The sequence below is a fragment of the Scomber scombrus genome, chromosome 23 (assembly GCF_963691925.1).
Source record: "Scomber scombrus chromosome 23, fScoSco1.1, whole genome shotgun sequence".
NCBI classification, from domain to species: Eukaryota; Metazoa; Chordata; class Actinopteri; order Scombriformes; family Scombridae; genus Scomber; species Scomber scombrus.
The window spans coordinates 15336176-15358140 of NC_084992.1; the positions used below are offsets into that span (position 1 = coordinate 15336176).

The following is a 21965-nucleotide window of genomic DNA, read 5'->3' on the forward strand; positions in this document are numbered from 1 at the left end:
TGAATATTATACTGTATATACAGGTGCACATGTAATAATAATGTCTAAAGTCATGCTGTGAGTATTTTTTTATGGTGTTAAACTATGACTGAGCAAAGACAATGTTGATATCTACAAGGGATGACTGAGCTGAAACACATACTATTGCCAAAATGTTTTCTGTTATTAGTACTATAGTCAAGAAATTACTATGAAGTTATTGCATTTATTTGCCTTACACTTCAAGCAGACATGAAGCAACATTAGCATTCTATTGAATTTGTGTTCATGGCCATGGGGTGAATGCAAGTCCAATATTCACCACCCCTGTCAACTCTCTTTTAATTTCAACCAACTCTTTCAGGAAAATATGTGGTACTTTAGCTGCTAAATACTTTAGCTGTAGTTAGCTGCTGATTATCTGCAGTTTGGTGCTGGGCAGGTGGCTTACAGGAGGTTCATCTGGACTTTTTCAATAAAAAACGCTCCCTGTTGTGACTTCAACAAAGCTGATGGTGGTGGTGATGGTGATGTTGATGGAGGTGTTAGTGACCAAAAAAACAATAAAGTTGTGGCCGGGTCATAAAACCAAACAGAGCTAAAAGGAGGTGAAGCAGAGTCAGTTTATAATTCGGTGGGTTTGTCAATACCAACAACTCTTTCATATAACACATACTCATTTGATCCCTCATTAAAAAAATCATAGAAATATTATGAGTTTTCCTTACAAATGACAATAAGATAACGGGTGATTCTTACTGACAGATAATATGCCACAATCATGATTATCAATAAATAATTAAACACAACATGCAATCATATTTTTACACATTTATTTTGATACTCAACTTATTAAACTTACAGTATATTTTGAGAGTAACATTCGGTATGCTTAAAACAAAATCATATAAAATAATCTGCATGTTGTAAAGCTTGCATATTCCATTATGTTTTTTTTATTTATTTGCAATGCCATTCACTTAATGAGTAGAAGAGTTTTAAGACCTCGTGAGTTTGTTAGGTTTATCTAAAAAGAATAAAGCAAACACTCTTTTTTGAATGTCATGCTTTTGCAAGCTGCAGTTACATTTTATCTTTTTAAAGTAAGTGCAAAGTTTCATTCTGATTTTTGTGTGACAAACAGGTAGTGGCACTGCAGTCCTTGTTTTATGTACATTTTGTAGCTTGTCAGTCAACATTCAGTATTTTCAAAGAACAGAATGACAGACTGAAAAAGCCTCTAAACTAGAGTAGATATATTTACATAAACATTTTGCTTTCTCCATGTTTGGACAAATTACGTCCTCAATCAGATGTATTTATTTGACCTTTGACCTCATCTGTTCAAGTGATAAACCAGTGTCAAAGACCCATTCAGAAGCCTTTTTTAGTAATCAACTATAAAGAAATGTTAAATTATGTCAGTACACCAACAGTTGTTATTTTCAAACTTGTATGGATTAATTTCCCTGACATCACCTAAACACAGGTCCTTTCTACTACATGGATTAAAAAGAGCTTCTATCTATTTTGCCACTTATAGTACCTCATAAACTAAAAGGGTACCAACCAGTAAAAAGGGGTCTATCCATTCATATATGTTTGCCTAAGAAGGCATTAGCTATATCCAGTCCTGAATATTTAACCTTCTTAAACAACAAACCACTTCGGTTTTTACTGTATGCCATATAATCTACAGCACCTACAGTAATATTTACCACTGAACAACTACACTGTAATGACTGGTATCTCAGCAACAATAGTTAAAGGTTTGTGCTTTCAAGACATTCCCTGTATGGAAAAAGCAAGGGGTGTGATACTTTATCATGGCCAGATGGAGGCACTGTAGGCCCATCAGAACACAGAACCCCAGCGCTGATAAGGCAACATACAGTACATTACCACAGGGTTGGAGGACATGAGGTAAGTGGTACATACATGAGCAGCCACACCCGTTTAATCCTCAATTACCCCAAATTAGAGTAAAACAAAACTAGTAATATGATCTTTCTCAGGTCCTAATGTATATTTTTTCCTCATATAAAACCAATAGCACAAGGGATATCCAAACTTGCCATTGCAAAATCTATACATCCAAACAGCTCAAATCATATTTCAAATATTTTCAACCTCAGGAATGTAAGCTGGATTTTTAAGACAATACCAGCAGCCTTGTCCAATTGTCCCTCCTCTTGATTGACAGCCTTTCTGAAATGGTAGGACCTCTGAAAGTCTAACATACCATGAGAACAGATAATAGGACAAGGCCATTGAGACACAGTCAAGATGAGCTCAAAATAAAAGGAATCCAAATACTACTTGATTGAGCTCTTATTTGTGGCAAAGAAAAAAAAAACTATGCAGGAATGAACAGTTCATGAAGTCTGTTCTCATCCTTACTTTTTCCTTCATGGCTGTATCTTTTTAGTGGAAGACGTTCGATTGCAGGAGGGGTAATAAGGCACAACCCCTCACAAGCTCAAATCAATGATGATGTGCTCAAAGATCTGTGTGTTCCCCTTAAAGCTAGAGGCGAAGATGAAGTCCCTACGGTCAGTCGAAACCACAGTGAAAGACCGTGGTGCCTGGATGTATACCTCCTTGAAGCGATCAAAGAGTTTCTTCTCATCATCCCACAGGTACATCTGTGAGAAGGTGTAATCACTTCCCAGGGCCAGGTAGTAGCGGTCTTTGAAAAAGAACGGCTGGAGAATCATGGAGCCTCTTGAAGGTAAAGCCTGAATCTCTGCAAACTGTTTGGGACTCCACTGTAGAACTTTGGAGTCACCAATATAGCGCGTCATAGCCAGGTAGAGTTCCTCCTTGATCCGGAAGTGCTTCACAGCTACTACATCCTCCATATTGGGGATCTCGCCATGTAGGACAAACTTCTGGTTGCTCCGGCTCCACTGGTAGATTACAGGCACCTGTGAGCGGCTTGCCAAGATAAGGTGGGCCTTCCCGTCCAAGTCCAAGAACTCTGCATCTGTGTCACGGTACCACTCGTGCAGCGACTGGTAGGAATAAAAACCTTTATCATTCCATTTGTAGAGAGTGGACAGGCCTGCTTTTGAGCTGTCAGCAATGACAAAGAACCAGTCAGAGCCAATTTGGAATGCCTCAATGTCATTGGGTTTGGATATCTTGGACACCTCAATTTCCTGGAACTTGCTGAACCTGCTTTGATCCTCATCGAACTTGTAGATGTGGGAACCGCCAAAGAGTTGAGCAACAATGACAAATACCTGGTCCTGGATAACAAGTGACTTGCAACCCACAATGGACTGACCTGAAAAGCAGGGAAAGGTAAATAAAGGGACCATAAACATAAGTCTAAAATTCAACTAGGGTATGATGAGACAGTTTGTCAAGACACTGTCATACCTGTTATGTTATCATAAGTCCTGAAGTTCATTTCTATGTGGTCCCACTGGAAAACCATACAGCTCTCTGCGCTGGGAGCAGCAATAGTCACATAGACATCATCCTTATAGCTGAATGTGTCAACAGACAGAGACTCTGATGCCACGGACTGATGAAGGGTGAAATCTGCAGAGAGGCATATTCTAAATTACAATCAAAGATACATTCAAAGGCAACACTTATCCCTTTACTTTATACTGCTTGCTGTAAGTCACATGTAAGTTGATTTCTGATGTCAGCTAGAGTAGAGACAAGGCCAGTTGGCTCAGGTGTTTCTCACCCGTTGAGATGCACTCATTGTGCAGACTGGCCATATCATTGAGGCGCTTGTCCTTCAACTCCTCAGGTCCAGCACACACGACATCCGACACTGTGGCATTGGTGCTCTTCAACCACATCATCAGCCATTTGGCACGGCAGTCACACTCAAAGGCATTGCCTCGCAGGTCCCTGAAGTAGGTGAGAACTGTATGTTATTGCAAAAAACCCCAAAGTAGACAAACTAAAAGCCATGTAAGAAGATATTTTTTTAATTTAATGCACTGCACTACAGATGAATATAGTTGGTGAGTTGGAAAAGTGAGATATTGAAAAAACAGAAGACACATACAACTCTGGACAAACTATTCTGTATTGTGATGACAGTAAAGGACAATCCACTATTTATCACTTATTTACCACTTTTAAATGAGTAACATACTTACAGCTCTATCAGTGAGTCCAGGTCAATGAAGAGGTCCCTGGGAAGGGCTTTGATGTTGTTGTTTGCCAAAGACCTACACACAACAGCATTGAATCAGTAGGTTTACAGCTAACGTCACCAAGTAAGAGTATAATTTTACTGCTAGCAACAGAAAAAATATTTTCATATGCTGTGTGAAAATGTGTAGATGATACACACACTAAAAACGTGCAACCTGCTCTGCATTAAAAGCAAGAAATAAATAGTACAAAATATACATTTTTGTTAGGAAATCATTGAAAATTTTGAAACATACAAGTGCGTCAAATCCCTGAGTCCTCTGAAGGAATATTTGGATGTAGTCTCTACCTTATTACTCTCAATGAACCTGTGGAAGATAATAAAACATAGTGGATTTAGTGAGTGAGTTTGGGATAAGGCAGTTCACTGAAATGCATAGTAATTTAAAAATGCTGAGAAAGTCAGTGTGTAAAATGAATAATGTGCTTGTTATATTTCATCACCTTTGTCACATTCATAATGTTACATGTGGCTAATCATACAGTGCCTCTCAAGAGACATGAAAAACACCAATAAAGTCAGTATTTAATAAGTATAATGTATTTTGAGCCAAATCTATGCCAAAAGCACCTTTTTTGTGAGGGGGGAGGGAACATGATATTGCACCCTCAGAAACACAGCTTAAAATGATCACATTTTATGAAAATTGAACTAAATATTATGGTGACATTTACACATAAACAAAGTTAATACATTCTGCCAAGTAAGATTTTTGTATTACTACTGCAAATTTAAATCTTTAATGAACAGCAATGAAACTGCTTCTACAGTTTGTAATTGGTTTGATCAGGATTTCAATCACAAAAATGATGTAAAATTGATATGGTCAACAATTGTTTGTGCCCACACTGATGAATTGATGATAACTTAATTTGACTCATGCTCCAATGTTGAAACTATTATGAATTTAAAGTTAAATCAAGCTTAGTAACTATACAGAAATTGCTTGTAATCTTTTGAATAGACAATATGTTTTAGATATGTGTCTAAAGATTCTCTCTGGTACAAATTAACCACTAGAGGGCATCCAGTGTGTACTTTCCTGCCCCTTTCACTTATGAAAAGACCAACATCCGACCGCATAACCCCAAGTCCATGAAAACATTCCTAGAAGACTGTTGTTAGTGTGCAGATGTGTCCAGCCGCAATGTATTAAATTAATAGAGCAAGCACAACATGTTTAATTATGACACTCAGAATGTCTTTGTCCTAATGTGAAGAAAACAATAAAATAACTTACAGGTACTCCAGATGTGGAAGGCCTGAAAATGCATCATCCCGTATAGTTGTGAGAGAATTGGAATTCAGAAGCCTGTAATGAATCATAAAATACACTTTAGCAAATGCTGGCTGCTAACATGCTGTACTGTTTTATACTTCTTTCTGAAAAAATAAAAAATCACAAATTGTGAATTAGCTTGCTTAACAACACCATAATAAATTCGGTAACCAAAATAGCACTAACTCCAAATGCTCTCAATCAAATTTTCAGTGCCAACACACGTGTGAAATCAACACTGGAAAGTTTAATAATCATAAAACTTGGTTATTTTTATGGCTTCTAACACCATTTTAGTGCAATCTGCTACAACTAAATGTAATAAACCACACATCTTACCAAACAAACATTATACAAAACAGACTGAAAAACAGTGTTCCCTGGCCTTATTACTCCTCATATAGTGAGAATATCATTATGTCATAAGTGATAAAAAAAAAAGTTACTAAACCATGACAGCAGCTGCACTCTAACCATGAACTGTTAAATCCTAAAATCCTAAAGTGTCATCACTTGGTCAAATGCTCTGTACCTGCCACGCCTTTGTTTATGCTGACATCCCAACAATAGAGGAATAAAGTAGATTGATGGCTTGTTTTAATTGCAGGGCTGCTTGGAATTGCTTTGAAAGCCCATGACTAGATTTCCATTAGTGTGCTTTGATTTATAACCAGGATTCCAAACCTTTAAAAAAAAAAAAAAGAAGCCTTCCCTGCCAATAGGTTCAATGTGCACTTAGATAATACAAACATATAGAAGATTTCCCGGCACATATCTATGCTTCAATGGAATCAAATCCTTAATTCATTCATGTTGCCGAGACATTGGTTTAACATTTATGTGTAATGACTGTCTTGTTGTGTGGTGTGTTTGCAGCTTAAGACTGTCACATGTCTATCACTATTGGACTACACAATCTGATGATGCAAAGTGATACATCCACAGCTGACAGTCACAAGTTGAAACCTGAATTTGAAATGACATTTGAAAATTTATTATAAAATTAAATATTTATTTATTTTCCAAATAGAGGCCTTTTCTACAAGGTAAGGGCGACCCATGAAATCTTACACAGAATGATAAGCAGTTGAAATACTCTTACAGTAGCTGAAGAGATGGCATGTGAGAAAACATTGCCTCTTTGACCTCGGAGAAAGTCCCATTGACGATACTCCTGAAAGAAGAAGTAGCTGAGATAAACATAAAAATGCAGAAAAGTGATTCATCAGAGGAGACAAAAAAGAAACAAGCCTGCGATACCTTTCAGCCTCAGCTCATACATACAGGGTGTATGTTATAGAATAGCCCTGAGGCTACTGAAATGAAACTTAATAAGGCGATATTTGTGTATATTAAAAACGCATGCATTGCCTATTCATGTATTGTTTAGTAAACATCATATAAGAAGGCTACTCACAAAGAATTGATGTCGTTGGGGCTAATCCTGGGGACATAATTAGACCCGACGCAAATGATAGACTCCTTGGAGCAGCTGCATGTTGAAGGACATCGGAAAGCCTTCTTCATATGACCCGGCTGAGACAGGCAGCACAGCGACACAAAAAATAATGCCCAAATCTTAAGAGTTGGCAGCATCTTTCTTGCCGGGCTTGCATGTGTGAGGTTTGCTGAGAGCACCGATCGAGGCAGATGGCACCGCGCGTTTACACCCTGCACCATGAAATGCTGCACTGGCTCCCTGACATCAGCAAATCAGCTGCAGCTCCCCTCCGTCCACTTTAATTATTTATTAAGTCAGAGCTACGGTCGGGTAACTGTTGGTTAAACAACCATGCGCCATACATCGGGGAAAAAAGCCAATATAAGCCTGCTTCTGGCGATCTGGTAAAGCGTGTGTTTCACATGATGTTGCTTTCAAAGACGCTTCTTGCATGTAGACATGGACATTTTTGGACATGTGTGGTATTTATTAGAAATTGCAGTTTTTATACGCAGATACTGCCGCATGTTTATTAGATCCATAGATTTCTACAATTAATACTATTCAATCGACATCAAATACATACATATTAAACCCTTTCTGCAAATTTTGGCACAATTCTAGCAGTGACTTTACAATACAAAAGATTTTTCTAAAAATGTCATGTGGAAGTCTGTCGATGAGGCCAAACCATTTGACTCATACACGAGGGAGTAATGTATCTTAAACTGGAACATTTTTATATATACAGTAATCTATACCCCTCCTCCACATAGAGGCGCATAACTGCAGCACCATGGACAGCGCCTCGGTGGCGGTCCACGCACAGCTGCTCAGCTCACAAAACTAAACGCAATGGTGATCTGAGTAATGGTGTATGGAGTCTGTAATGTATGATTGCACAGAGAAGCATATATTGACAAAAGGCCAGTGTCTTTATCAAACTGATACAAGAGAAATTCTGGACTCAAGTGGGACAGAAGTATTCTTTACATCACTCACAAACTTAGTTTACTAAAAAAAGCAATTTATCAAATTTAATTTCATTATCTGAAGGAATGTAGAATTTAGAATGCGGTAGTGTTACCTAGTATTTGCAATTGATCTAAGTGTTACACCACTAGGATGTTTTTTTTCTCCATTTATCAGGGATGCAAACAATTAGAAGAAAGCTGGCATTGGTTTGGTGCATCTTCATTGTCTTCATTTTTAAATTTGGTGTCAAGCCCTCCAGTTTTGGTTTTCTAGTTGTTACCATTTTAGCAAATTTCCTATCATTATTTTACCAGACCTCCCATATGCTTTTTGTTTGTTATAAATGTAGAAAATTGCTACTGATGAATGGGAATTATGAGTACTGAATACACTTTTAAAATGTATAATAACCAATGTAGATGGATTTAAGCCCTGTATCTGAATGGCTGTTCCTGCTCTGAGGATCAACAGGATTGTGATTACAATTAATTAAAGTGAAAATTCCCTGTATGTTGAATTAAGTCTGCTTGATGAACTTTTAGATCTTTGATGTCTAATAAATGCACAGTTCCATAATAAACCCCTGATAAATAAGTTATCATACCAGCCAGGTGCAATATCCCTACTGGTACTGTGTTGGTAACCAAATGGCCCTGTTGGTACTCTGGTTAACTGGGGCTCCATTTGCCACCCATCTCCTAATCTATGGCATTTTGTGCCACTCTGACACTCCATCATCACTGCTGCTGAGAGCCAGGAGCGAAGGGCCATTTGTCATCCAGCAACATCCCCGGGGTTACTTGAAGCGTACGATTGAGTATGTGGCATGCAGATTCAGGAGGGATATTTTTAAGAGGCAGTCTATTTTGGTGAGAATGGATGAAGGTAAACAATTATTTGGGTTTCAGGGAAAAACGAGGCTGCAAGAGTCTTGCCATTTTAACCCCAAGACAACACTTCAACGCTGATGAAAAAGCTAACGCACTAGGTTCATAATGTGGCTCCTATCCCCCGAGTGTCATGATACTATCACAGTTTAATTTATCTGATCTTCCTCTTGGAAATGTGACACTGTGACAGTGATAACTCTATTGAATTAAACAGCCAATGTGTACGACGTTTTCTGATTTACACACTGCAGCAAAGTTGATCAATAGCAGGGGATCCTTTAAAACTGCCGGAACAAAAAAAGTGTGTCTGACTCTCCCCATTCCCATTTCATCTCTGCAACATCAGCAAAAGATAGGGACACTAAGTCATGACAGGGAAATGGAGGGAGACACACAAAAAAAGGCCCCTTAACTGACAGCATATTGCCATGGAGTAGTGTGCCAAATGCAGAAGCAGCCATTCAAACCATCAAAAGCTGATTTTTTCTTATTTCTGACTGAAGCTGATGAGGTGCACTTATGCTTTTCAGAGTGCTGCACTGTACCAGCACTGTCACACTGCACTGTGTTTTTCCACTGTATTTTGTGAAAGCTTGAGTACAGCTTGGGAACAGTGAAAGTGTGCTGATACAGCACCTTAAACTCTCTGATGCCAGCCCACATTTACAGGCTGCTGGGAAGATTGGTCCTGCATTGGCTCTTGCTACCATGTTTGTATTCTGACCTAAATTACTAATTGTAGTTGAAAGCCAATATGTGCTGTAATGCATACATTACTGTACTCAAGCACACCTGGGTCCTGCAAAGGTGTAGCAGTCAAATCCAAACATGACAGCTAGTACTTCCAATTCTGATCCACGCATGTGTGTGTTTCAGAACGTGTCTACTTCACATGATCCTAGTTTTTCAAAGAGCAATCAACCTTAATAAAACACAGCAGATGGAGGGGAGGGCGCAGGAAGAACTTGGACGGTGCAGTACCGAAATATAGATTAGTCATCAGTCAGAGAGGCTTTAGTGGGAGTCTATTTTTGTGCCTAGGGGCACTACCTGCTCTGCCTCTTAATGATTGAGATCGGAGCGCAGAGGGAGTGAGGCAGGACTTAAAGAAAAACCTCTGAAATGTGCAAACATGTAGAAGACTGGTGTGATTAAAGATCAATTCCCCTGGTGACAGTTCTCTGCTGAGGGAGAATCCAAATCCAAAGATACGAGTATATACAGTACAGGTCCTTACTGAGACTAATAGTGAACATTTGCTTTACTTAACACAGGAATGATCTGGGTCTGTGTACGTCATTGATTAACTGTTACTTGCTATCTGTTACAGCCTGGAAATAAACAAGCTAATCCAATAGACAGGGTTCAAATGGAGTTAATGGTTCAACAGCATCGGTATCGCATTGCAACACACCGCAGAAGATTAGCACAACACACTACATTATAAAGCTATATTGTTTCATATATCAACGAGTGTAAAAGCCTCATGTATTTCCAAAACAAGTGTGCACAGGTCATGAGTCTGCCTGACACTAGCAAAGAATAAAAGAGGACTCGCAGTCAATTACATTCTAGCGTTGTTTTTCAAACTGAAGGACTGGTTAGTTTATAGCATATTTCATCCAATAATGCACTGTGGGGGCTTTAGATGGCTTTAATTAAGAAAAATGACACAGAAGTGGTACAGGCCGCGTAGAGCCTTAGCCCATAATATTCTATTCTGAGCACAAAGTTCATCATACAGTGAAGCATAATATAAACAATAATGCAGCAAGAGTCTTTGCAGATGCTTTGGTCTAACTTTAGATCAGTGGTGTACCGCATTTGTATGCAGGTTTTGTTCTTACATTGTCTACTAATGAGCGCACATTCACAGAGGAGGGTATTAATCAATGACATCAGCTTGGGTCATTTTTGTTTATAAGACACACAGTTTGATCGCCAGCTGTTGTTGCTGAGCTCTGTCTTGGCACGTTTGGATTGATAATCCATCAGCAAGTGCCATTCAAAACACACACACACACACATGCTCATACACACGCACACAAATATTTCATAGCAGGCTAGAAAGTGCTGGTTGCTGCTCGGCTTCAGACATGGAGAAAATAATTAGAAATCGGTTTGTCCACTGGGGCTTCCTTATAAGTTGATTGTTGAATTCCTTGGAGATATCTTGAATTACATGTATACCGTACATTCATAAAAATGCACATGCATATAATAAACAAAAAATGCAGTCATGGTTGTAGCGCCTTATTTCCAGTCAGTCACTCTCCAGTTGTGTCCTTCTGGCACGCTAGCGGTGATGTGAAACTACTTTCAGCTGCAGTTCCCTCTTTCTTCAGTGTCTTTAGGCACTTGTCAAGCCTTTTGATGCACAGCGTCACATCTTCACGAGTGATGCCCACTGCTGAGGCGGCATTGAGGTAAGGGCAGGGGTACACATCCGAGTGTGACATAAAGCCGCGGAATGTGTGTCCGCTTATGGTCTGTTCCTTTCCCAGTGGTATTACCCTACACACATGGATGAAAAACAATGATGACGTAAATACTATTAAATGTAGAATTACTGTTTTCTTTCACTATGGCCTCACCAAAGCTACTCACTAAATGAAAGCAACTATCAGCATTTAGCAGCTCTATCAACAACATACATGTATTGTGACGAAAGAGTTTACAGGAGTTTTACTTTGTAATTCAACTGAGGCGAGTTGTTATCAACTGCAAAAAATCAACTTACTGCAGCTTTAAACTTATTCGGAGGTGGATTTCACAGTAAAAAGTTTTGAACTGAAGTTGATTTCCAAGTGTCAGACTACTGTAAACAACACGGACGCCTCAAGGTTTCACCACTGTCAGCACAGTTTAAACTCACTTCACGATGTAGACCTCGGAAATCCATTTTGCTGGATCAGAGAATAGCTCACTGTTGATGTGAAGCAGTACCGATATGACCCAGTAGTAAATGAAGTATTGATAAATTCTTTAAAAGATTCAATGTGTAGGAATTTGCCCCCCTAACCCTAACAAATAGGGAGCAGCATATAACCTAAAACTAATACGAAGTGGTATGACAAGACAGTATGGGGCCAGACATATTTGGTTGATAATTTTAGTTAATATTGAAATGTTTTTAACTGAAATTCTAGCTAATTCGTAAATATTGAACATTTAAGTTGCAGCAGATAAATCAAAAAACAACATATGATGTCAAGCTTGTGATAGTTAACAGCTAAACCTCTTCATTGACACTGAGGTTTGTCACAAAATATTGCATTCATGTCCAGCACTGAAAATACTTCACTTAATTAAAGTGTTATTATATACTGCTACGGATTCTAAAGCTTAATGTGTGTCATAAACCTTCGAAGTCAGTACCTCTCATTAAATATTCTACTGAGATACAAGGATAAAAGATTTCAGTAAGCTCCACACTCTGTCCTTGGAAAAATGTTCACTTGGAAGAAAGCAAGACAGTCACGGAAGGAACTGCGGAGGCGATTTCTTTGATGCTTTTAAAAATGCAATTAAGCCATGAGTGCATTAACATCTAAACAACACAAAACAATCATGACAGAATGACCCGAATAAATCTTTTATTGGGGATATTTTAAATATTTAGATGGTCTCCCATGGTTGGTCAAAAAAAAATACTGGAAGGATGACAAAAAGCAGCCCCCTCCTCCCCCTCCTATGAATTCTGTATTTATGCAGCACTGAGTAACTGAGGCAGAAGGCAACAATGTAGAATTGACAAATACTCCTCCCTATTGCTAAGAAAAACTAGCAGCGGGTGCCAGAACATGGCTGTCAGAGCTGCGTCAGAGTTTGGGCCCGTTGTCGCAGTGGGGACGCCGTCGCTCTGTAATGGAAACATCCGGCTAAATTAGGAGGCGGCGCTGATATGAAGGACAGTCTAATCATCTAAAGTAGTTTCTGCTCCACCGTGTTCAGCATTTCCATCTGGCTGATTGCAGATTTCCACTAGCCATTTTGTTTGGCAACACGCACTGCGTCCCCTTGGCCTTTTTTTTTTTTTGAGGACGCGGATAAACCCATTTTTGATTGAAGTGATACGTTGAATCACCTTCCATCTCTCTGAGCTTCCTCCCAACCCCCCTCCTTCTTCTCCCTCCCCTCTCCATCCATTCCCCGCCAGCTTGTTGCCATGCCCTTTTTAAGTTAAGTTTTCATACCTGGCTCCCGACACTTGCCGGGTGAACAGCATGGAGCCCAGCTGAGTCACTGCTTTGTCACACCTGGCTTGGAGACCATCCAGAGACATGGCTGCAGGAGAAAGGGGCCACACCCAACACACATTATTACTTCAGTAAATATATGTAATACTTAAAAAAAAAAAAAAGACAAATACAGGGTGATAAATGAAGCTTTTACTACTAAAAAAACCCCCAAATAATCCAAAATATATGGACCTGCCAGCCTGTAACCAGTACATGGAGCTTACCCAGTGAAATGGGGTTATGTGGGGTGTGAAGCAATCTCTCCCCGTGTGCTGAGGCCAAGCTTTTCAGCTCCTGAGCCAGGAACGAATAAATCTCCTGCAGGACATGCAGACACAAAGAAGAGAGGCATGGAGAGAAGAAAATAACTATAAATAGTAGTACAATGCTCCTTTCACACACTGCCACAACCTTATTTTAGCAGCGGCAGCCTCGGTTTATTGTTAATCAAGCAATTTTAAACGCAGGCAGGTCGGTTCATGTCCAAACCCCTACCTTCCCTTACCCTTCTCTCTTCCCCTGGCTGCCTGCCTATATGTTTCCCTCTAAGCTTCAACACAAGCAGTGTGTTGAAGCAGGATGGTCCAGTCAGGGTCTTGGCTCACATCACACGTCTACCTCTGGGATCAATTAGAGAGGCAAGAGAGGAGGCGCGCATGCTTTTAAGACAAGATTTTTAATATTTAATTGTTTTTTTTGTTTTTTTAATGCGCTGACAATGTGCGTTTGGTGCAGAGTAGAATACACAGACTGAGACTGAGTGAGGGCGAAGAGGTTCTGGACACAGATGTTATGAGCCGGGGGCAAGGCGGGGAAGCTGCGCGACGACAAATGGCAGTGTTTTTGTTGCTGTGCTAGGTAACTGGCGCCTGATTCCCCAGTGAAGCGTCGGCACATTAACGGATTCGCTCTCTGCAACAGTGGATGTGTGTGTGTGTGTGTGTCAGCCTTAGCGTACTCTGCTGACTCATACGTTCCTAATTTGAGGGCATCAAGAAGGAAAACATTTTCTCTGTCATGAGTCAAACACAAACAGCCTTTCAATGATGTCAAGAGTCTCTAAGTGTCCCTTGTTCTCTAATAACAAAGGATGACTTTATTATCCTGAGGTGGGTGGGTGGGTGGGTGGGGGGTGGGGGGTGCTTGTGGCCGACAGAGTGCATGGCTACGCCTCTGCCGACAATAAGAGAGTGTGTGTAATGACTAAGACCCATCCTTACCAAAAACACACATCATCTGCTGATTATTTTCAAAATCTAGATATTTCTCAGATGGTTGAAAATGAACCTGACCAGATAAAATGTCTGAATTATTTAAAGCTTTTGAACCCGGGGAGGGGGTGTGAGGAAATCACTCAGTTCTGCAGACACTATGGAAAACTGGTCCGGTACATTAATTATACATGATGTGGACCAAGAGAAATCAATAAGGCTTGATGGTGTCGGGTCATGCGATAGGCCAAAGGAATGTCCTATCTTTCCTGCTACGGAGCAGGTTTCCCACTAATAGCCAATCTGGGTACTGTATGCCATAATGTAAGATGGGCAAACCACTTAAATCAGTGACTCATCTGTGATTACACAACCAAATCAAAGGATTGTTCCTACTCCAGCTTGCCAGAAAACAAGGTGAGGTTTCTGAAAAAGCCCCACTTCTATTCTTTGAAGATTAAAGAGGAGGCATTTATTTCTGACTCTTCCCGAGATCCGATCATCAAGAGAAACTCATACAGTCTGGTACACTTACAGTACATTTATGCTACAGCAGTTTGAGAGGTGTGAAAATGCTGCAGTGCCTACATCTGAAGAGGAGGGTGCTGCATTGTGAGCAACTCTGCTTTAAAGCAGGGAGCCACCAGGGGATGTTTTCTGAAACTTCTGGATCAATTTAATCTCTCTTTGCCTCAACTCCTCCTGCGACCAAGCATGCCGCTCACTCAAGTCGAAAAGTCTCATTTCTCGCTCGGGATGCAGGTAAAGCTGAGGGCCACACACACACACACACACACACACACACACACACACACACACACACACACACACACACACACACACACACACACACACACACACACACACACACACACACACACACACACACACACACACACACACACACACACACACACACACACACACACACGATTCACTGCAACTCAATACGACTTATGTAAGCTGTTCTTTGCAGTATTTAGGAGAAAGGTGTCGACACAGCACACACAGGAATGTATTCAGGCTGACTCAAATGAACAATATCTTGGGTACAGCTCAAATGTGTGACTGACACTGCTGCAGGGTTTTTTATTACCAGCCATATTTTTCTAATCATATCATCTGAGAGAACTGAACAGATATCAACACCCTGTCTGAATTATCTGTCAAACTATATTTATTTGCATAAGGTGATATGCTCTCACCTTTCTCTCTGACACGAGTTTCTTATAGCCGTTGGCTCCCAGTGTGAGAAGGGTGATGAGGACATCAAGGGAAGGTGAGGCCGATGCTCGACCTGGACAAAGAATGTCAAGCAGTGAGTTTGTTAAGCTGTTGCATAACACTTTGCTGTGTGGAAACCTTATTATAGATGTAAATAGCTTCTCTTATTAACTTTTTAATAACACAAACATCACTGTCTTACAGGCTGTGAAGGTGAAGCCTCTTGTATATGTCTATGGCAGACCAGGTATCAGTTTTCTCTCACTGTTTGTGTGACTCCTGCACAGCTTCCCTGACAAAAAGGGCGATTTGAAATTGTATATCTATGACAGCTGGGTATTGAATTTCAAATCATTCTGGGTCCCAACCAAAAATTTCTACGTAGCACTGAGATTCAAAAACTGTTGAGTATCAAAAGCTGGCATCCTATGTTTGATCAGATTCAAATTGTTTTCTTGACCTCTTATTTAATCAGAGATTTCTTGACTGTATTGATACATCTGGAAATATAAAAATATATGCTTATGTAAATACTCACAATCACACCGGCTCCTCTATTTAAACAAAGTTTGCCAAATACCAAAGGTGATGAAGTGTTGGTCCATTTAAGGGATGAGCATTGCAAACTAGATTACGGACATAACATCAGTTGTTTTATACTACAAATAAATATTAAATAAATAATTGACTTGCTGTAGATGTAAAAGTGCAATTTCTAGACATAAGGAGAAAATACCTTTAACAGAATTAAGCAATAAATGTTGTATACACATCATTACTAACTAACTGCACAGACACAGCTGTAGTATTGTTAAAACTTGCCTGGGTACATCTTGCTTATCTCCTGAATGAAGGTCTCATCGAAACCTGCTATTATGGCGCCACCTACTGGAACCATGAAGTTCTTGTCCAAGCTCTGTACAAAGGCGTCAATTCTTCCAACACGAGCCCCCTGATGAAAGACAGTCCAAGAAAGATTAAAGCAACCACTGTGTCTGGCACCAGTGAGCAACATACACATGACGACAGTTCAGAGCCTTAAGGCTGATTTATGCTTCTACGTAACCTCCACGCCGTTACATATTTATTTGTAGTCTGAAGTGTTCTCCAGTTCAAACTGCAGCATGTAATTACAAGTGAAGACATGCATGCACAAGTATTCTACTGAATTAAAGATGATGGTGATAAGTGGTACATACCTGTTGTATAAGGTGCATGCATTTGGATGACTGCACTCCGTATGCATTGTTAACTATGTGGGGAATGTTATATTTGGCACACATAGCTGCTAGTTCCTCAAGCCTGCGAGGCAAGTAAAAAGGTACTTTTTAAAAACCTCATGTAATCCTTTTAGTATTTATAAACAGACTATTGCAAAAGTGTTTAAAAACCTTACCTGTCAGGTACCCGTGGGGCAAAGCAGGATGTTGTTGAATGAACACACAAGACGTTTTCTGCTCCTAGTTCCTTAACCTTGTCCTCGCATGCTTCCAAATTTGTCCGCAGCTCATCACCCTCGAGGACATTCTCCACGACCACGGGTTCGAAGCCTGATAAATCATTTCGAGAAATGAGCGGGAAACCGCGAAAGAAACAACACACTTCAAGTTCTGACTAGCATAAAGTGGGGGTGTTGTAAGGTTGGATACATTTTTTCTGTCATCACATAATACTTTTTGCTCCCATATTTCTATCACTGATCTGTTTAGGCATGACCTCTGAGTACAGGATGTGAGGGTGACAGGAAGTGCTGGATAGTAGAGTCATATTATCACCTGCTGTGATCATGGCTTTGAAACAGGACTTCTGGTCGATGCGAGGCCAAATAATATAGCGAGCCTTGGGTCTCCGGTGGCGAAGGGTCAGAAAGCACAAAGTCAAGCTCATTCCCGTTGCCATAGGAACTACAAAGCAACTCGCCACGCTGCGCACACCTGAAACACAGCACAGTAGGCTTTTTTAACTGTTTACTGGCTTAAAAAAGCAAAACCTAAAATACTATTTAGTGCAAACGTACTGAATTTTTTTGGAAAGTGTGATTTTCTGTGTTTGATAAGATAAACACACCTGAGAGCTTCAAGATGTCCAACACAATGGAGTTTGTCAGTTTATTTAGCAGGCTGGATCCTGCAGCTTTTGGCTGAATTGCAGCAATATCACCTGACCGACCGATGCCGTGGATCAACCTGTATGAAACAGCTGAATGTCACAGCAGAAAATCACATTTCTCATTGACCACTAATAAAGAACAGTATGGTTAATTTGCATCAGTGTTATGTGAAGTAATTCCTGACAAATGCATCTACACGGGCAATTTCAGCCTTAGTTAACTCAGAATGCAGTTACATAGTTTGTCCACCAGAGAGTGCTGACAAGTTTGTATATCAATAAAAAAAATGATCCATTTTACACATCCTGAGTCAAGGTCTACTACTTTTATCTGAAGCTTTAAACTACGTCATAATCTTCCTCTGCAGATTCTCATAAGGATGGCTTAGTGGACATAACATGACCCAAGTATGATACTTCAGTGATAACCTGATGACAACTGAGCCATCTCTATGACAACCGCCCAAAGCTCCAGAGAAAGCTAGTAAGAGGAGCTTTAGTGTTTTGTCAATCTGCTTTTTTCCCCCCAGACTAGAACTTTCAAGCTTAAATGTATGTATCGGGCACAGTTCTAACCAAATTCAAGTGATCCACATCAAAAAAGGCAAAAATTATTCATGTTAAAGAACAAACATCAGCTAATTTATATCATTCGAGTTTTTAAAAGTTTAAATCTCATTATCAAACTCACAAATCCAGTATTGGTCAGGCTCTAACACCTCCCACCTGCCCTACTGTACAAGAACTAACCTGTTCATTGACTGGAAATGTATTTTTATACTGAACACATTAAGATGCAGAGCGGCTCAGTTCAAACATCATAAAGTTAATGTCAAGTATGTACCTGTAATGTCGTCTTGCCACAAGACTGGAAGCCACCCGGCCTTCCCTCTCCCCGACGCCACAGTTGCCGAGGAAATTGTTGCTGTCCATCACAGCCAGCTCGTTCAAGAAGAGCTCGATGGTGCTCTCACTCCATCCTTCCTCTGGACACTTTCCCTGAAACGCACACATGCAGCGTGAGAAGCAGATGCATCTGTGGTGACCACTTGAGGATACATGAAGGCAGAGCTGTTGACGTTACCTGCTCGAGTAAGTGTCTGATGAGCTGCTCGTGGCCGCGGCGCGCCTGGCACCCCTGTCGGATGTAGGAGGTTGAGACGATCTTCTCGCTCAGGGTGAAGTTTTCACTGTTCATCTCTGTCAAAGACACAGCTGCATGTTAACATTATTTCTCAGATCCTCTAAAACACAAATGGGATCATTTCAAACATTCTTCTGATTTTTTAGCAAAGTCTGATTTTATCTTATGCATATATATCATGTGGGCATATTTATCCAGTAAGAAACACACCCTGCAAAGCAAGAAGAGAAATGACTCCTCTATTATAAAGACTGTCTACCAGTGAGGACTGACAAGTTCATTTTTCACCTGTAAAGTGTCCTAGTCAGCATATATTTAGTTCACAACACTTAAAACTACAAATCATAGGAGCCCTTAGCAAAAAGACATGTACATTACTTTTAGTCTCTTTTGAGCCATACGTTCAGGCATTAATATAATCAAATGATATAAGCATTGATGATTACTTTAAACAGATGGGGAAAAAACAATTTCAATGAGTCTAAACATGCACATGGCAGATGAAGGTTTGTTTACTAGCCTGTTGCTTTATTTGGCTCTGGAGGAGCTTTGACAAGTCTGAGAAAATCCTTTTTGAGTTTTTTTATGGTTGGGTGTGGAGACTATAAATTAAAATGCAATGCCTGGGGGAGTCTGAATTGCATGTGATTACCACACAAGGAGAGCAAAAAATCCACAGTTTTTGGACTTTTCATACTTCATATGGGCTATAAAGTAACCATCTCAAGTCTACTTTAAAAAATCAGTCTCCCTAACTTCCAACATCATATTGCTGGATACCGCTTTAACCTCCTCCAATCCCCATTCTCAATCACTCACTCAATTTTGAGGTACTGGTGCTTTACTTTAGTATTTCCATTTGATGCTACTTTCTACTTCCACTGCACCACATTTCAGAGGGAAATATTGTACTTTCTACTCCACTACATTTATTTGAGAGGCTTAGTTACTTTTTTTTTTAGATTTGACACAATGGATAATAAAGTAAGCTTTTAAAATACGACACATTGTTAAAGATGAAACCAGTGGTTTCCAACCTTTTTGAGTTTTAAAGCAGTGTGTAGTTGGGGTCACATTTCAGATGTCTGAGTTGTTAACAGCTCCAACAAGTGATTTTACATTCTAAACTTCTCATTTCAATAAATGTTCAAATGATCCAAAAATCACAAATTACAGAAAAAGTCCAAAAACTAAAAACAGATTTATTTATCAGTGAATAAACTAACTAACTGTATAAAAGAGGTTCCACAAGTCTAAACCCACTGTCCTATTGGGAAAGTGATCTGAGACTTTTGGACCCTATTGTATAATACAGTAGTAGTTGAAAGTAGCTCCACCTCCAGCAGCTACAACAGTAACATGTTAACACTCATGCTTCAGTACTAATGACACCATTACTCCTAAACCACACTGGCTGCCTGCCAGAAAGGCAACCTTTCAAATGTTCTTGTTAGTAATGGTGATAAAGAGCAGTGGTGTTTTAGGCAAATATTAAGGGTGCCAGCTATCTTCCATGTTAGCTTTCTGCTTGATTAAGTGCTTTATAGTTTTGCAAAATAACATTTAAAGACTAGCACACACCAGCAGGCAACGTAGTGTTTTATCTGCGTTAAATAACATCTTAATATCTACAGCAGGTGTAATACAATTTAATAGAAGTTAGGTGTAAACAGGCATTTGATCAATTTGCCACCTCATGTTGTTTACCTTTGCAGCAAAGTTGCGAGCAGCTCCGCTAAGCTAAGCTACTGTTTACACGTGAAGAGCCAGGCCCGAAGTAACTTCAACGTGACTGTTTCTGTAAAAGACAGTCACCACGTTTCTTACCTTTCGGCTTTAATGTAACACTCCTCAAGCTTGGCAAGTCAAACTGCCTCCAAAGCAGTTAAGGGGAGAAGGAGGAGACAGCGTGCAGGAAGAGGCTCAGCGGGGACGTGCAGCGTCACGCAGTCACATGACCAATGAGGGCTGATCATGTGACCGAGACTGTCAGCTTGTATTTCACATGGATGTATTATTCATGGTATTTAAGCATTCATTTATCAGTTTCATTAAAAAATGTTTGTAAAATGTATGTTGATTCATTTTAAACTTTAGTTGTAATTTCATTTTTTAAATTTTAAATATGATATATTTGGGGTTAATGGTATTTGGATCAAAAATATTGCACTTATTTGGTATACATGATATTTTAGAGGGACAAAGGTGGAAGGAACCATAGTGGAAGAAGTGTATCCTGTACTTAAGTACAAATAAAGTTCTAAAAGTTATAGCCTAACACAATGTAAAAGTACCACTTAACTGCTGACTAAGTAGAAGTTCTGCATTCACTCAAAAGTAGCTATTAACATCAATATAGAGAACTGAAAGTAGAAGTACACTACTAAAACAGAATGCCCCCTTTAAGAGTTTTACACTACTATATACATACATAGCCAATATAGCTTGATTAAATATTACTAATGCATTAATCATGGGCGATTCTGGGATCAGACCTTTAGGGGGGCTCAGCTCCTAATGTGAATTTGACATATAATGCCCTGCAAGTGATACAAAAAAAAAAAAAACAATAATTATTTATTTATTTATAGGGGTGCCTAAAAATGATCTAAAATCGCCTCTGGCATTAATGAGTATGCAACATTGTATGTAGAAATTGGTCACAATAAAGCTTATTCTCTGTAAGTGTCTCTCCAATAATGCATAATATTTTATAGACAAAGACATTTTTAATCAGAGAAGTAGAGTAGACTAACTAGTACCACCTGGAGTCAAATTATGTAGTGATGTTAATAAAATAAAATAAAAATATTCTGAAATGAAGTGGGGTAGCAGTATAAAATAGTAAAAAAAGTAAACATTTAGATAATGCGAAAACATAAAAGTACAGCACTAAAATCACCATTGGGTCAGGGGTCAACCGTCACATTTCAAATATGTTCTTATTCTTCAGGGGAAAAAGATGAACAGTTTTCATTCATGAAGTTGTCATTTTTAATACTAGTTTGCCATCATTATGATAATTGCAACATATGATAGGCTCACTGTACAATGAAATATGATTTGAGAAGACAGAGTTAGACAATATGGAGTGAACTAGATATCATAAAATCAATACGAATATGTCCAGTATCTTTATCACACTATGGCACAGACAAAATAAAAATAAATTAAAAATAAATGAATTGATCTTGCAACCACTGTTCTGCATTATATCATGATAGAAAGCTCAACATTTGTAAAAGAAAATATTTTGTTAACTTTTAACCACCATTATTATTTTAGA

At 39.4% G+C, this 21965-nt stretch overlaps 2 protein-coding genes across 4 annotated transcripts; both read right to left on the minus strand.

Moving 5' to 3' along the window:
- Positions 1–869: 869 nt before the first annotated feature.
- Positions 870–7642, minus strand: lgi2a (leucine-rich repeat LGI family, member 2a). The gene is made up of 8 exons (XM_062444684.1): positions 6862–7642; positions 6547–6618; positions 5406–5477; positions 4401–4472; positions 4107–4178; positions 3683–3852; positions 3364–3528; positions 870–3268 (listed from the first exon to the last, which is right to left on the minus strand). Exons 1-8 carry the CDS (start codon positions 7122–7124, stop codon positions 2451–2453), a joined length of 1704 nt encoding a protein of 567 aa, XP_062300668.1. The 5' UTR covers positions 7125–7642; the 3' UTR covers positions 870–2450.
- Positions 7643–9900: 2258 nt separating this feature from the next.
- sepsecs (Sep (O-phosphoserine) tRNA:Sec (selenocysteine) tRNA synthase) lies at positions 9901–20594 on the minus strand. 3 transcript variants are annotated; one of them, XM_062445075.1, is made up of 12 exons: positions 20507–20594; positions 18620–18735; positions 18380–18534; positions 17494–17612; positions 17202–17360; positions 16823–16976; positions 16626–16728; positions 16249–16378; positions 15408–15499; positions 13216–13309; positions 12947–13037; positions 9901–11264 (listed from the first exon to the last, which is right to left on the minus strand). In XM_062445075.1, the coding sequence occupies exons 2-12, from the start codon at positions 18731–18733 to the stop codon at positions 11018–11020; spliced, it is 1458 nt and encodes a 485-aa protein (XP_062301059.1). In that variant the 5' UTR covers positions 18734–18735; positions 20507–20594; the 3' UTR covers positions 9901–11017. The 3 variants fall into 3 exon arrangements, with proteins under 3 accessions (XP_062301059.1, XP_062301060.1, XP_062301058.1); XM_062445076.1 differs by having other exon boundaries at positions 20387–20525; XM_062445074.1 differs by lacking the exon at positions 20507–20594 and adding an exon at positions 19717–19847.
- Between the last annotated feature and the right edge of the window lie 1371 nt (positions 20595–21965).

Coding starts and splice junctions, on each gene's coding strand:
- lgi2a (XM_062444684.1), bottom strand. CDS start 7,124: ATGGTGCAGGGTGTAAACGCGCGGTGCCATCTGCCTCGATCGGTGCTC. Junction 6,619..6,861: donor CCCAACGACATCAATTCTTT/GTGAGTAGCCTT, acceptor TTCTTCTTTCAG/GAGTATCGTCAATGGGACTT. Junction 3,269..3,363: donor GACTTATGATAACATAACAG/GTATGACAGTGT, acceptor CCTGCTTTTCAG/GTCAGTCCATTGTGGGTTGC.
- sepsecs (XM_062445075.1), bottom strand. CDS start 18,733: ATGAACAGTGAAAACTTCACCCTGAGCGAGAAGATCGTCTCAACCTCC. Junction 18,535..18,619: donor TCAGACACTTACTCGAGCAG/GTAACGTCAACA, acceptor TGTGCGTTTCAG/GGAAAGTGTCCAGAGGAAGG. Junction 13,310..15,407: donor AACTCGTGTCAGAGAGAAAG/GTGAGAGCATAT, acceptor CATGTCCTGCAG/GAGATTTATTCGTTCCTGGC.